This window comes from Bidens hawaiensis, unplaced genomic scaffold (genome assembly GCF_021521415.1).
Source record: "Bidens hawaiensis isolate Kalapana, Puna unplaced genomic scaffold, B.hawaiensis_p1.1 tig00007139_1, whole genome shotgun sequence".
Taxonomy (NCBI): Eukaryota; Viridiplantae; Streptophyta; class Magnoliopsida; order Asterales; family Asteraceae; genus Bidens; species Bidens hawaiensis.
The window spans coordinates 189,169-203,866 of NW_027491492.1; the positions used below are offsets into that span (position 1 = coordinate 189,169).

Consider the following 14,698-nt stretch of genomic DNA (forward strand, 5'->3'; position numbering starts at 1 on the left):
TATAAATTTTTAAACCAATTTGATTAATCTCTAATGGACACTCCCCAAAATTTATAAGAATTAATGAAGATGGTCTACTTGTTTTCGTTTTAAAACTGAAAAATTAACATTTGTTACTATGGGTGGTTCATAAACCTTGAAATCGATCGAGCGACCCAAACCTAAGCAAATCGATAGTTCTACCAGTTTTGAGAGTTGTACAATTCAACTCACAATTCAATTTCAATGGTTTAACAATATGAAACACTTGAAATTTATAATCGATGCGTATAAAGCTTGAGTTTCTCAATAGAGACCCATGTTGAATCCCCAACAATAACACTTTGGGGTCGGGGTTGGGGGGGGGGTATGAGTGGCTCAATGAATAAAGACTTGAATCTTTTGTGATCTCCAGTTTGATAATGAGAGCGTCCGGGTTTTACCACCAGTGAACCTTTGGACGGGTGGGTTTTCCCCGAAACTAGAGATAACGTGCAAGCGTTTACAGACTATATACGGTTGGGTTGTGTCAACGGACGGTGAACTGTTGCTACTGGGTCACCCTGGACAAAGTATATATAGACAATTATATGTTTTTGATGGTTTTTAAGGGGGTGTTTGGGATTCTTTATTTTCATCAATTTATGACTTATAAACTTTTTGAAAAGTTAATAAGGTGTATAAGGTGTTTAGCAAACCATAATGCCTTATGGATTTTAACTTATGATGAAGGCAAAATAGAGGGGTTTTGAAAAGTTAGGAATATGTAATTTATTAACTTAATGAGTTTGATTTACCTATTACACCCTTCTCACCCTTAAACCCAATTACACTCCTTTTAAAAAAGAGTGTCCCTTTTGGTCATTTTGGTTTTCCCCAACACAAAAGCTAATTCAAACATTCTTTTAAAAACTTTTTTATAAAATTTCATAAGTTTATAAATCCTTTTAATTAAAAGTCATTTTTCACTTAAATAAGTAATCCTAAACGCACCATAAAAATAAACACACCATAAAAAAAATAAAAACCGTCAAATCTTCAAAGTTCAAAGCCTATAAAACCAGCTGGTTACACTGACCCACCAACTTAATTGGTTCAAAACTGGCAGAACCTGATTACAAACAATCACTTTATTGCCATTTTAAAAAAAAAAGAACACTCACTTTATTACGTCACAACTATTATTTTCAAATTTCATCAAACACAAAATCTTATAAATGCTATAAAATTATTTTTAAACTTATTATTGTATCCCGGTAATGTCTACGGTCTGTCTGGTATGTGAGAAGGAGGTCTCGGTCGAACATGTTTTTTGGTTCATGTGAGTTTGCTCAAACAATATGGTGTTTGATCTCCCAACGGTGTAAGGTACTAAGGCACCCTCGATTTTTGCCTTTTGTGTTTGGGATCTGGTTGAGTTGTATACATTTTATACGTTTCCTAAAGCAAACACGAAAGTGTTCCATGCGATTTGTTTAATCACGATGTGGTGTCTTTGAAAGAAACGGAACACCCTAGTCCACAATGGGAAGCCGGTTAACCTTCAATATACGATTGAGGAGATTAAAGCTCTTGGTTATCTTTGGATCAAGCACATGTCTAAAAGAAAAGGTTTAACGTGAGAGGATCGGACCAGGTTTCGATAGTAACAAGTCTTTGTTCCTGCGTTTTTTGTTTGATGGCGGGCCCCGATGATGTCAAGCCCTATTTATTCTTGTAATAGCAATCGACAATGCTAACTTCTTGCTAGTATTTTAATTTTAATAAAAAAAATTAGCTTGCCTTAAAAAATAAAAATTATTATAATATCACTTAACAAATTCAGCATAAATAATTTAACAAAGTTAATTCAAAGTTGACTTGACATCACACTTTTATAAATTATTAAGTAAAGTCAAAGTATAGTGGAGATTTTTGACCACATAGCGTTGGTTTTTCGTCACTAATAGTAACTAAACCATCTCCCCATCCGTCACAATTAAGATCCTCATGCATTGTATGCCCCACCCACGGACCAGCTGAAACCCAAACAACAAGTAGTAATGTTTCCTCCACGTGGTATGTAAGATTGTAAGCCAGAATATTTTAACACAATGTTCTTTTAAAACTTTTTTAACAATAAATTTCCGACATTCAGATCACCTGACAAATAGGTCACCATCCCGCTCGAAGAACTGAACATAATGAATCGATCCATTCATATAGGAGGAAACCTACAATCGGAAACGAGACTCGAACCCACGTTCTTTCATAAGAGAAGTAACATGACTAAGATGACATGGCTGTCCCCAAGAATTATTAATTTTTTTAGTCAAATGTGATGAAAATTTTTGAACTTTAAGAATTTTTAATTGAATTTAAATAATTACATAATTTTTAATGAGGTTATTAGGTTATGATTTGTGCTACCGTTCGGAAAAAAAATGTCATGATTTGTGTTGTGTAATTTTTCACTTTACGAAAATTAATTTAAATAAACTGGCTAAATGAGTTTAAACATTAAGAATGCATATCACTTTTAAAATAATATATATAATTTTAGAAAAGGAATTCGAGCCTATTTGGATGATCGGCATAGGTTCCGGCTTAAAAGATGAATAAAGTATGGGTCATGCTATGAATACACCAGCCCCCTGGTGTGGGAATAAGGCTATACGGCTCGTATAGGGCCTATACGAGTCGTATAGCCCTAACTAATTGACCTGCGTACGAACATGTCAGTGTGGCAGCTTTTTGCAGTCTATACGAGCCGTATAGACCCTATACGAGCCGTATAGATTTTCCAGCTCGTATAGCCTACGTAACTCGTCTGACCTATACGACCCGTATAGGGTCTATACGACTCGTATATACATCATGTCAACATGTACTTTGACCAGAGATTTTTAATTACTTTTCTGGTGTATACGACTCGTATAGGTGGTATACGACCCGTATAGAACAGGTATCAGATTTTCTTTCTCAAACCATGTAAGATTTGTGTGTTGATTTGTAAGATAATACCAACATCTACACCAACAAATGAAACTAAAAAGTCGTTACCCCGAAACGCTCATATTGTACGTAGGTTGTTATGTATATTTTTATTCTGTAACCAACTCGGGTGTTATTTTGATATTTTTTGTAATTTTAAAATTGAAAAAAAAAGAAAAAAAAAACTATACGAGTCAAATAGACCCTATACGAGCCATATAGCCATATACGAGCCGTATAGGGGCTATACGATACAAAAGAATAAAATCTGACACTTCTGCTTGAAAATGACTTGACTATGCACCTATACGAGCCGTATAGAACCTATACAACTCGTATATGCTACCTGGTGTATGAATAACCAACATGGTGTATGTATAACCCAAGCCATAAAGTATAGACGGTTAGAAAACATGATTTTGTAATTGACTATAACAATGAGATTATCAAAAGTCATTTCATACCTTACCATTCACCAATAAAACATGCATACAACACTGCTAAAACACATGGAGAATTTTGATGGTCCATAAGTTACATTTACTTTATCGGTTAAAGACCGATATTGTACTATCCTGTAAATCATGTGTGTACTCCTTTTCTTTTCTTCAAAAAGTTAAATCAATTTAAAAGTTATATACATACTATGTAATACTTTTAACACAAGAAAAACATTAAATTCCGGAAAAAATAGTTTTATAAACATAAGTGAATTATTAAATAAATACAACTATATCATTAAAAACAATTTAATAAATACTATTAAAAATTAGTTTTAAAATATCAATAAGTAATTTAACAACTAAAGTGCATTTAATAATGGTACCTGGTGGTGTAATGTTTCCTTAATTTCTATAAAGATTAGATTAGGGTCCACAAAACACGAGTCATTGTTAAAAACAAGGGTGTAAAACGAGCCAAGCTGATCGTAGCTACTCAATCTCAAATCTATAAAAAGTTCGAAATGAACTGAGCCTTTTCGAGTCTGAGCTGAACCCCAACCTCATATAAAGCTCATTTAGTTATGAGCCCAAGCTCGAACCATGTATGAGAAGCTCGTTTAGACTCACCAAGCCTTAACCAACCTTATATATTTTTAAATTTCTCCTCTTTTGGATTTAAATATTTATTAGTTACACACCGCACGACCAAACTCGAGTCGACCTTTGTCTCGATCCTGATATTTATCAAATTATATAAAAAATATACAAATTAATACTTAATAATAAACCAGCCGAACCCATGTTTAAGAAACAACTTTCACAAATCAAGCTCGTTTTTTAGAAAAGAAGTTCGAAATGAGCCAAACTCAAACTCGATCCTTTTACCGTCCAAATATAAAAGCAATTTATTCCGGAGAAAAAAACGGATAGGGTGATGAATAATTGAATACAATATTATTATTATTATTATTATTATTATTATTATTATATAAAAAGTTAACGTTTTGCTGAAAAAGGAGAGAAAAAAGAAAACCCGCCATTTAATGCTCACCCAACTACTTGAACAACAACTACTTATGTAGTAAATAATATACTCCACATTACATTACACATGATAACAACAACAACTCTTTGCATTTGCAATTACATTTACATTTCAAATCTAAGCTAAGGGTTTCGATTTCAACATCTTCACACAACAACAAGTCTTTGCATTTGCAATTACATTTACATTTACATTTCAAATCTAAGCTAAGCTAGGGTTTCGATTTCAACATCTTCACCAATGTGGAACTCAGCCGAGAACCTATCGGCGAGATCATCCTCGTTCCGTGAAGACGGTGACGACGAGGAGGCGTTACGGTGGGCGGCAATCGAGCGGCTGCCGACTTATAATCGGGTTCGAAAAGGCATATTTACGGATATTGTTGGAGACTCTAAGGAGGTGGAGGTTAATAAGCTTCAAGTTGAGGAGGTGAAGCTGGTGTTGGACCGGGTGTTGAGTTCTGATGATGAGGATCGGAGGCGGTTTTTCGATCGAATGAGACGGAGATTTGATGCGTAATATAATTTAAATTAGCTTAATTTGTTTTGTTTTTGGTTTGGATTTTGTGCTGGTGGATTGTGGGGGTGGGAGTTTGGTTAGATCGGGGAGGAGAGAGTGTGTGGGTCGGTTTTGTGATGAAACCGAGGCGTCGGGTCTTTAATTTTTTGAAAAGAAAATAGTTTGGTTTTTGGTTTGGGTCCGGTTTTGGTTTTTTTGGTTTGGGTTGGTTTTGTGATGAAACCGAGGCGTTGGGTTTTTTAATTTTGAAAATTGTTCGGTTTTCGGTTTGGGTCCGGTTTTGGTATTTTTGGTTTCTATTTTTGGTTTGGGTTGGTTTTGTGATGAAACCGAGGCGTCAGGTTTTTAATTTTGAAAATAGTTTGGTTTTCGGTTTGGGTCCAGTTTTGGTTTTTTCGGTTTCTATTTTTGGTTTTTGTGATGAAATTGGGACTTCGGGTTTTTAATTTTGAAAATAGTTCGGGTTTGGTCTTTTTGGTGTCGGGTTTTGGTTTTTTCGGTTTTGTCAGGTGAGCTTGAAAGTTTTGGGGCGATTTTTTTTTGACCTAAAATAATGAATTTCGGCCTCAAATCATTTTGTTAATTAATAGCTAATTGAGTATAATAAATTTGGGCAAAATTATTTATGTTACGTAATTATTAATATCTAAAAATCCATAAATTCGGTTATGTTTTTTTGTTTTTTATTACACGCAAAACCAAAACTGAACTGTAAGTTTGGTGTTTTACAAAAACATAAAATCAAATCGTTGGTTTTTGTTTCGGTCTGGTTTTTTCGGTTTCACGCACACCCCTTTTTTTTACAATCTATTAAATTTAGAATCTTTAGTCTAGATTGTGAGTTATGTTAAAAAAACTGCTAGATTCAAGTTTAAAAATGTTAATTGGTATAAACATGTATGAAATTTGCAAGCATTCCTTTGTACATTTTTTATCTAAAGTTTTTTTATGTTTAAATGCAGTGTGGATTTGGAGTTTCCAAAGATTGAAGTCAGATTTCAGAATTTAAATGTAGAAACTTTTGTTCATGTTGGTAGTAGAGCATTGCCAACCATTACCAATTTCATCGTTAACATGACCGAGGTATGGTTACTTAATCAAACATCCATTGATCAAACTAAGAATTTGTGTATATTTATCGGTTACAATTCGTTATATATGAAACAGGCTTTCTTAAGACAATTGAGGATATACAAAGGGAATAGAAGAAAACTGACCATTTTGGATGATGTTAGCGGGATTATTAGACCTTCAAGGTGCGTTATCGAGTCAAAATATTGTTTTGGTAGTAAAAGTTTTAATCATTTGATTAGTGATTAGTAACTTTATATATATTTATATATATGCAGAATGACATTGCTTCTTGGTCCTCCGAGCTCTGGAAAGACAACTCTGTTGTTGGCCCTCGCCGGTCGCCTTGGAAACCATTTGCAGGTATTAATATTAACTTCGTGTCTGCAATAAAACGGTTTTGTTTATAAATTCTTTGTATAACATCTTGATTGTCTTAAAGGTGTCAGGGAAGATCTCTTATAACGGGCACGGTCTTAAGGAGTTTGTTCCTCAGAGAACATCGGCTTATGTCAGTCAACAAGATTGGCATATTGCAGAAATGACAGTTAAAGAAACTCTTGAGTTATCTGCACGTTGTCAAGGCGTTGGATTTCAGTATGGTATGTTCTTGGAGATTCTGTTTGTTTGTTATGTTATATGTAATATGCATGTTTTTTCGGGTGCAAAAATGATGAATGGCAGGTCTGCATTGTAGATATGCTTACCGAACTTACAAGAAGAGAAAAAATTGTTGGAATTCGACCTGATGAGGATTTGGATATATTTATGAAGGTATGCGAGACATGTTTTTCCATCCTTGGTTATATAAATTTATAAATATATATATTGTTTTTAGGCATTGGCGTTAGGGGGACACGAAACGTCGCTTGTTGTGGAGTACATTTTAAAGGTATTTATAAACATATTATGTTGTGGATATTTAATAATATGTAAAATTTTAAGTACTAATGTTTTAACTTGGCAAAGATCTTAGGCTTGGATACATGCGCAAACACCTTGGTTGGAGACGAAATGCTCAGAGGGATCTCCGGCGGGCAAAAGAAACGGCTTACAACTGGTGAGCTGTTAGTGGGCCCATCTAGAGTTCTTCTCATGGATGAAATATCGAACGGTCTTGATAGCTCAACCACTTACCAAATAATTCAGTATCTTAAACATTCAACCCGTGCACTTGATGGAACCACAGTGGTTTCTCTTCTTCAACCTGCTCCCGAAACTTATGATTTGTTTGATGATGTTATACTCATATGTGAGGGACATATCGTGTACCAAGGTCCACGAAACACGGCTCTTGATTTCTTTGTGTCTATGGGATTCCACTGTCCCAAAAGAAAGAATGTTGCAGATTTCCTTCAAGAAGTAAGTTCTACATTTTATACATGATTATATAGAAACATGATCATATACATTTTAATATTTTATTCTTAACATGAAAACAGTGAGAACTAATTTTTTGTTATTATTAGGTTTCTTTTTATAGGTGTTTGTTGTTATTTTTTTTTTCGTATTTGCTAGTTTTCGATTATGAGACGTTATAAGTATTTGCTGTTTTATATTTGTAGTTATTATTAGATTTTTTCTTTTTCTGTTATAAGTATTTGTTGGTATTTGTTGTTATTATTTTGTTCTTGATTTTGATTATTTTGTTGTGTTTTTTAGGTTTTTTTCTTTGTTATTATAAATCATTGTTTACATAGATTGGTATTGTAGTTGGTATTGTTTCTTACGTTCTCATTTTTTTATAAATTATTATTATTTCCTACGTTCTCATGTTAAGATTAAAATGCACATGAACCTTCCCCTGATTATAAATATGTATAACATGTTTAATATCCATATTTTTTTTATTTCATTTATTTACATAAACTATATGCTACAGGTTGTTTCCGAGAAGGATCAAGAGCAATATTGGTCTTCTCTAAATCGACCTTATTGTTACATTCCGGTCAAAAAGTTTTCTGAAGCGTTTCGTTCATATCGAGTTGGGAAGAACTTAGTTGAGGAATTAAATGTTCCGTTTGATAGACGATATAATCATCCAGCAGCATTGTCAACTTCTAGTTATGGTGTAAAGAGAAGTGAACTTCTTAAGACAAGTTTTGACTGGCAATTGCTACTCATGCAACGGAATTCGTTTATCTACGTTTTCAAATTCGTTCAGGTAATACAACCGTGGATCATTTAGAAGTAGGTTATGTTTATTTATAACGGGTCAAATGGATTAAGCTAAACGCTTTAACTAAATATAATGCTTTTTTCCAGCTTCTGTTTGTTGCATTCATTACAATGAGTGTTTTCTTCCGGACAACTTTGCATCATAACACCGTTGATGATGGAGGGCTATATCTCGGGGAACTTTATTTTTCGATGGTTATTCTTCTTTTTAACGGGTTCACAGAAGTCTCGATGTTAGTTGCAAAGCTCCCAGTGCTCTACAAGCATAGAGATTTGCATTTCTACCCTTGTTGGGTTTACACACTCCCTTCTTGGGTTTTAAGTATCCCAACTTCACTCATTGAGTCTGGTATTTGGGTGGTGGTTACATACTACGTTGTCGGACTTGATCCAAATATTATCAGGTACACTATATACAGCATGATTCTCCACATAAGTTAAAATCAAGTGGATTATAATTTATAAAAGTTTTTTTTTTAATAAATTTTCAGGTTCTTGAAGCAGTTTCTGCTGTATTTCTTCCTACACCAAATGTCTATCAGTCTTTTCCGTTTGATGGGATCGTTAGGGCGTAATATGATCGTGGCTAATACTTTCGGATCTTTTGCCATGTTGATTGTTATGGCTCTTGGTGGATATGTTATTTCAAGAGGTAAGTTGACCTTTTTTTTTGGGTGATTACTGTACTAATATTAATAGTTTTTTAACAATCTTTCTTCTTTCTATTTATTTATTTATTTATTTATTTTAATGAGAGAAATATTTTAATAATATTAACACAAACCAAGCTACATCTGAATAATGGGTAAGCGAGCAACAAGCTGCGCCGCTATTTTATTATTTATTTTTTATCTTCTGCATTGTAACAGATAGCATACCAAGTTGGTGGATTTGGGGTTTCTGGATTTCTCCTTTGATGTACGCTCAAGATGCTGCGTCTGTGAATGAGTTTCATGGGCATTCTTGGGATAAAGTAAATTATCTCTCTTCAAAATATATGGTTAAATTTTTTAATTGCATGTATTTTATTAAAGAAGTTTTCATGCAGAGAGTGAATCAATCAATGATGACATTAGGCGAAAAGGTGCTGAAAGCACGCAGTATATTCCCTCAGACTTATTGGTATTGGATCGGTGTCGGTGCTTTGCTTGGATACACACTCTTATTCAATGCCCTTTTCACTTTCTTTTTATCGTACCTTAACCGTAAGCCATCTCTGCTTTCTGTATAATATAGTGTTTGTCGAGGAATAAATATGCGTAACGAAATTCTAATGTCTTTCTTTATAACGTATAGCCTTGGGAAGGAGTCAAGCTGTCGTTTCGAAGGAAGAAGTTAAGGACAAAGATGGAAAAGAGAACGGTGAAAGTGTTGTCATTCAGCTCAGAGAGTTTTTGGAGCATTCAGGCTCTTTCACTGGTAAGAATTGCTTTATTATAAGTTTTAGAGGCAGCTTTATGGGCCTGCTGGCTAATGGGTCAAAACGGATCGGATTTGATTGACTGATAATACCAATGTATTTTCACTTTTGTCATGTTAGTTGTTATACTTGTTTCTATACATTCATTCGAGTCAGCAAAAGATGGCCTTTGTCCCGTTTGAGTCATTATGCAAACTTGTACTTTTTGGGTCATTATGTAGCCTTGAGGCATAAGTTTTTGGTACAAAAAAATGCCATTATTAAAACATATGATATTATTTAAAAAATAGTCTAATATTTGGATTGCGTTGCTTTACAAAGTTTTATGCATTAAAAATACGCTTTAAAGTAAAAAAATTATTTGTTACACCGTTTTGACCGGTTATGAATCAACAAATTCATAATGTGGGTTCTTTCACACTATATTACTCTACATATAAGCTGATGAATCAAAACTGTATATTATCATTTGTCAGGAAAGAATATTAATCAAAGAGGCATGGTTCTACCATTCCAGCCACTCTCCATGGCTTTCAGCAACATCAATTATTACGTTGATGTCCCTCTGGTATGTACCTTGACATCATCATTCTCAGTTTTTTATTTTTTGCTAACATTGCATGATTATGTACGTATTCAGGAATTGAAGCAGCAAGGGATTGTAGAAGATAGACTACAGTTATTAGTAAATGTTACTGGAGCATTCAGGCCCGGTGTGCTTACTGCATTAGTGGGAGTGAGTGGTGCTGGCAAAACCACCTTAATGGATGTATTAGCTGGCAGAAAAACCGGTGGAGTAATAGAGGGAAGCATTTATATTTCTGGATATCCGAAGTCACAAGAAACCTTTGCTAGAGTTTCTGGTTATTGCGAGCAAAACGACATTCATTCGCCTTGTTTGACTGTTCTTGAATCACTTCTATTCTCTGCTTGGCTTCGTTTACCTTCAGATGTTGACTCTAAAACACAAAAGGTACATCTTTTATAAATATTAGCAATCTAGAAGGGATGCTATATTCGGACACCACCCCCTGGTGTTTTTTACGGCCTATACGACTCGCATAGGCCTATACGGGTCGAATAGACGTTGCGTGCATGGCAATGGTACGGAAGTGTCAGACCTGCAGTTTGACATGTTTGTTCGACCTGTATAGAACTATACGAGCCGTATAGGCCATAACCAATGGCAAAGTTTCATTAGGGCCACCCCCCCCCCCCTGTTTTTTTGCGCAGTAGTGTAAATGTGTTCGTTTTTTGCCCGAAAATTTAATACATAGTGTAAATTTACTCGTTTTCGTTCGAAAATTTGAGCCCGACCTCCCTATTTTTTTTTCGCAGTAGTGTAAATGTGTTCATTTTTCGCCCGAAAATTTAATACATGGTGTAAATTTACTCGTTCTCGTTCGAAAATTTGAGCCCGACCTCCCTATATTTTTTCTCAGTAGTGTAAATGTGTTCATTTTTCGCTCGAAAATTTAATACATAGTGTAAATTTACTCGTTTTCGTTCGAAAATTTGAGCCCGACCTCCCTATATTTTTTCGCAGTAGTGTATATGTATCCGTTTTTCGCGCGAAAATTTTATACGAAGTGTAAACTTACCTGTTTTCGGCCGAAAGCCGTCCACCTCGTTTATGATTTTTTTTAATACATTTTGAGTTCGCCCCCCCCCCCCCCCCCCCCCGGACGCTCGGGTCTAAGCTTTGCCACCGGCCATAACGTCTCGTATAGTACTTCATGGATGAACTATATGCCTCTTATAGCCATATCTCATTCTTTGTTCAAAAATTTCACCTTCACTCATATACACGCTATACGACTTGTTTAGGTTTACCTCAACGTCATCTGACACCACCTAACATCTATACAACTCGTATGTGCCTATACAAGTCGTATAGATGTCAGACATTGTTTGAATATAACATCCTGGTGTCTGAATATCCCATGCCATCTAGAATGTCGTATGCATTTATAAGTTTAATTTTTTATTTTTGTTTTTGTTTTTATTTTTCTCTATTAGATATTTGTTGAGGAAGTGATGGAGCTTGTTGAACTCACACCAATAAAGGGTGCATTGGTTGGTCTGCCTGGTGTTGATGGTTTATCAACTGAGCAAAGAAAACGATTGACTATAGCCGTCGAGTTAGTTGCAAACCCATCTATAGTGTTCATGGATGAACCCACTTCAGGGTTAGATGCAAGGTCTGCAGCCATAGTCATGCGAACAGTTAGAAACATTGTAAACACGGGCCGAACTATCGTCTGCACAATACACCAACCCAGTATCGACATCTTCGAGGCCTTTGATGAGGTTATTGATACAAGAAACTTATTTCTTATATAATAAATATGTCATTGTTAAAGCAAACTGATTTATAATGTTATGCAGCTCTTGTTTATGAAGCGAGGAGGACAACTCATTTATGCGGGGCCACTTGGTCCCAAATCATGCAAACTTGTCGATTATTTTGAGGTTTGTTTTGCTTATATTTTTCACTTAACGAGTCAGATTGATCATATTAAAATGTTTCATTATATATATGTTATGCAGGCAATTGAAGGAGTGAGGAAAATAAAATCCGGATATAATCCCGCCACATGGATGTTAGAGGTTACTTCACCAGCAGAAGAAGCCCGGTTAGGTGTTGACTTTGCTGAGGTTTACAGACAGTCCAAATTATTTGTGTAAGTGATGTGTGTGTATATATATATATTATTTCTTATATTTGAGAAACTAATTATATATAAAAATAATTCTTAATATGTTTTTACAGACGCAATAGAGAGTTGGTCGAAAGGCTAAAGAAACCAAGAAATAATTCAAATAAACTGCATTTTCCAACCAAGTACTCGCGATCATACACGGATCAGTTTGCCACCTGTCTTTGGAAGCAATATCTTTCTTACTGGCGAAACCCGCAGTATACTGCAGTTCGGTTTTTCTACACCACTATTATTTCACTCATGCTTGGAACAATATGCTGGAAATTCGGTTCTAAACGGTGTGTAATAAATGCTTAATTGTATATCATCTTTCTAACTATGATTTAATTTATTTTATTTTAATTTGACATATTAGGGAGACTCAGCAGGATTTATTTAATGCCATGGGATCCATGTACATAGCGGTACTATTTATCGGGATTACTAACGCGACGGCTGTCCAACCCGTCGTTTCTGTAGAAAGATTTGTTTCTTACAGAGAAAGAGCTGCTGGCATGTATTCAGCTCTACCTTTTGCCTTTGCACAGGTCAGTTTTTTTATTCCAAATAATAATAATAATAATAAAATAATAATAATATTAATAATATTAATAATAATAATAATAAGTTATATGATGCTTTGTCGAAATACTTTATATGTTTTATTTGTAGGGTGCAATTGAGTTTCCATATGTGCTAGCACAAGCACTTATTTACAGTACCATATTTTACTCCTTAGCTGCATTTGAATGGACCACATGGAAGTTTATATGGTACATATATTTCATGTACGTAACGATGCTATACTTCACTTTTTACGGGATGATGACTACTGCTGTGACACCGAATCACAATGTAGCCGCCATTATCGCTGCTCCTTTTTACATGCTGTGGAATCTTTTCAGTGGTTTTATGATTCCTCATAAGGTATTTTATCTGTTTATTATGTTTTCTTGACAGCATATAAGCACTTCTTGAAAATTATCATACGGTATTTGCAGTAGGGGTGTGTGTGGTGCGGTTCGGTGCGGTTTGAGCTAAAACGAAACCGAAAACCAAAACTTCGGTTTTTGGATTTTTGAAACCGTTCGATTTCAGTTTTTCTGGTTTCAGTTTTTCAGTTTGCGTTTCGGTTTTGGCCTTTTGAGCTTGAAAATTTTAGGCCGAAAAGAAAGTTGGCTGAAAATAATGAATTTAAGTTAAATAATTTTGCTAATCGTTAACTAATAGACTATTATATATTTGGCCAAAAGTATTAAGTTATATAAATATTAAATTCTTATAAATTATTTAAAATAAAAAATAAAAAATAATAAAAAAACTACAAATTCGGTTCGTTTTTTATTATATGCAAAACCAAAACCGAATACAAAAACATAAAACCAGTCGGTTTTTGTTTTGGTTCGGTTTTTTCGGTTTCGATTTTTCGGTTTCTTATCAGTTTTTTCGGTTTCTTGCACACCCCTAATATGCAGTATATATACTACATATATGCAGTATATCATACTACATATATGTAGTACTAATATTATATGTGTAGTATGATATACTGCATTGTATGGACTTTTTTGGTTTTCTCACGAAGAATTTTGCAGTATATATACTACATATATGCAGTATATCATACTACATATATGTAGTACTAATATTATGTGTAGTATAATATACCGCATATATGCAGTATGGAGTTTTTCGGTTTTCTCACTAAGAATGAGTTTTATCTCTGTATATATTATGTACGTATACTGATATTCAAATGGTGATTACAGAGGATTCCTATATGGTGGAGGTGGTATTATTGGGCCAACCCGGTAGCATGGACTCTATACGGGCTCTTCGTATCTCAATACGGGGACGTAGATAACCCGGTGACATTATCAGATGGTGTCACTACTGTGCCTACAAATGTACTGGTCAACAAAGTGTTTGGTTACAGACATGATTTCCTTGGTGTTGCGGTTTTCATGGTGTTTGGCTTCTGCTTCTTGTTTGCGGTTATCTTTGCTTTCGCTATCAAATCATTTGTCTTCCAAAAGAGGTAAAGGAAGAAAGCCGAGAGTGTTGGAGTTATGTACTTTTTATGAAGTAAAACAATATATAGAAAACATTTCAAATTTGTTAACTTAGTTATATATATATAGAATATGTTGTAGAGTTTTTTTTTAGATTTATTATTTTTGTTTTTTGGATTGAATAATAATCCTTTCCTAGTGTTGTATTTGCAGCATAGTTTGTGACTTGCAAATTCATTGGTTTATAATACTTCTATTATAATTTCATTATAATATGCGCTTTAAAACCGAAACACAGCTCGTTATTAACATATCTATCATAACATGTACTAAAGTGGTAATCGCATAACAAAACA

The 14,698-nt window shown here is 34.4% G+C and overlaps 1 protein-coding gene across 2 annotated transcripts; it reads left to right on the forward strand.

The window, feature by feature from the left end:
• The first annotated feature begins 4,658 nt into the window (after positions 1-4,658).
• Positions 4,659-14,554, forward strand: LOC143634680 (ABC transporter G family member 32-like). Of its 2 annotated transcripts, XM_077102697.1 has the most exons (23): positions 4,659-4,955; positions 5,922-6,042; positions 6,127-6,215; positions 6,309-6,393; positions 6,473-6,632; positions 6,728-6,804; positions 6,869-6,922; positions 7,000-7,392; positions 7,913-8,194; positions 8,296-8,612; positions 8,700-8,860; positions 9,078-9,181; positions 9,257-9,413; positions 9,505-9,627; positions 10,105-10,196; positions 10,269-10,601; positions 11,648-11,938; positions 12,017-12,100; positions 12,179-12,312; positions 12,402-12,629; positions 12,707-12,878; positions 13,003-13,257; positions 14,100-14,554. In XM_077102697.1, the coding sequence occupies exons 1-23, from the start codon at positions 4,681-4,683 to the stop codon at positions 14,370-14,372; spliced, it is 4,260 nt and encodes a 1,419-aa protein (XP_076958812.1). In that variant the 5' UTR covers positions 4,659-4,680; the 3' UTR covers positions 14,373-14,554. The 2 variants fall into 2 exon arrangements, with proteins under 2 accessions (XP_076958812.1, XP_076958810.1); XM_077102695.1 differs by having other exon boundaries at positions 10,105-10,601.
• The last annotated feature ends 144 nt before the right edge of the window (positions 14,555-14,698 follow it).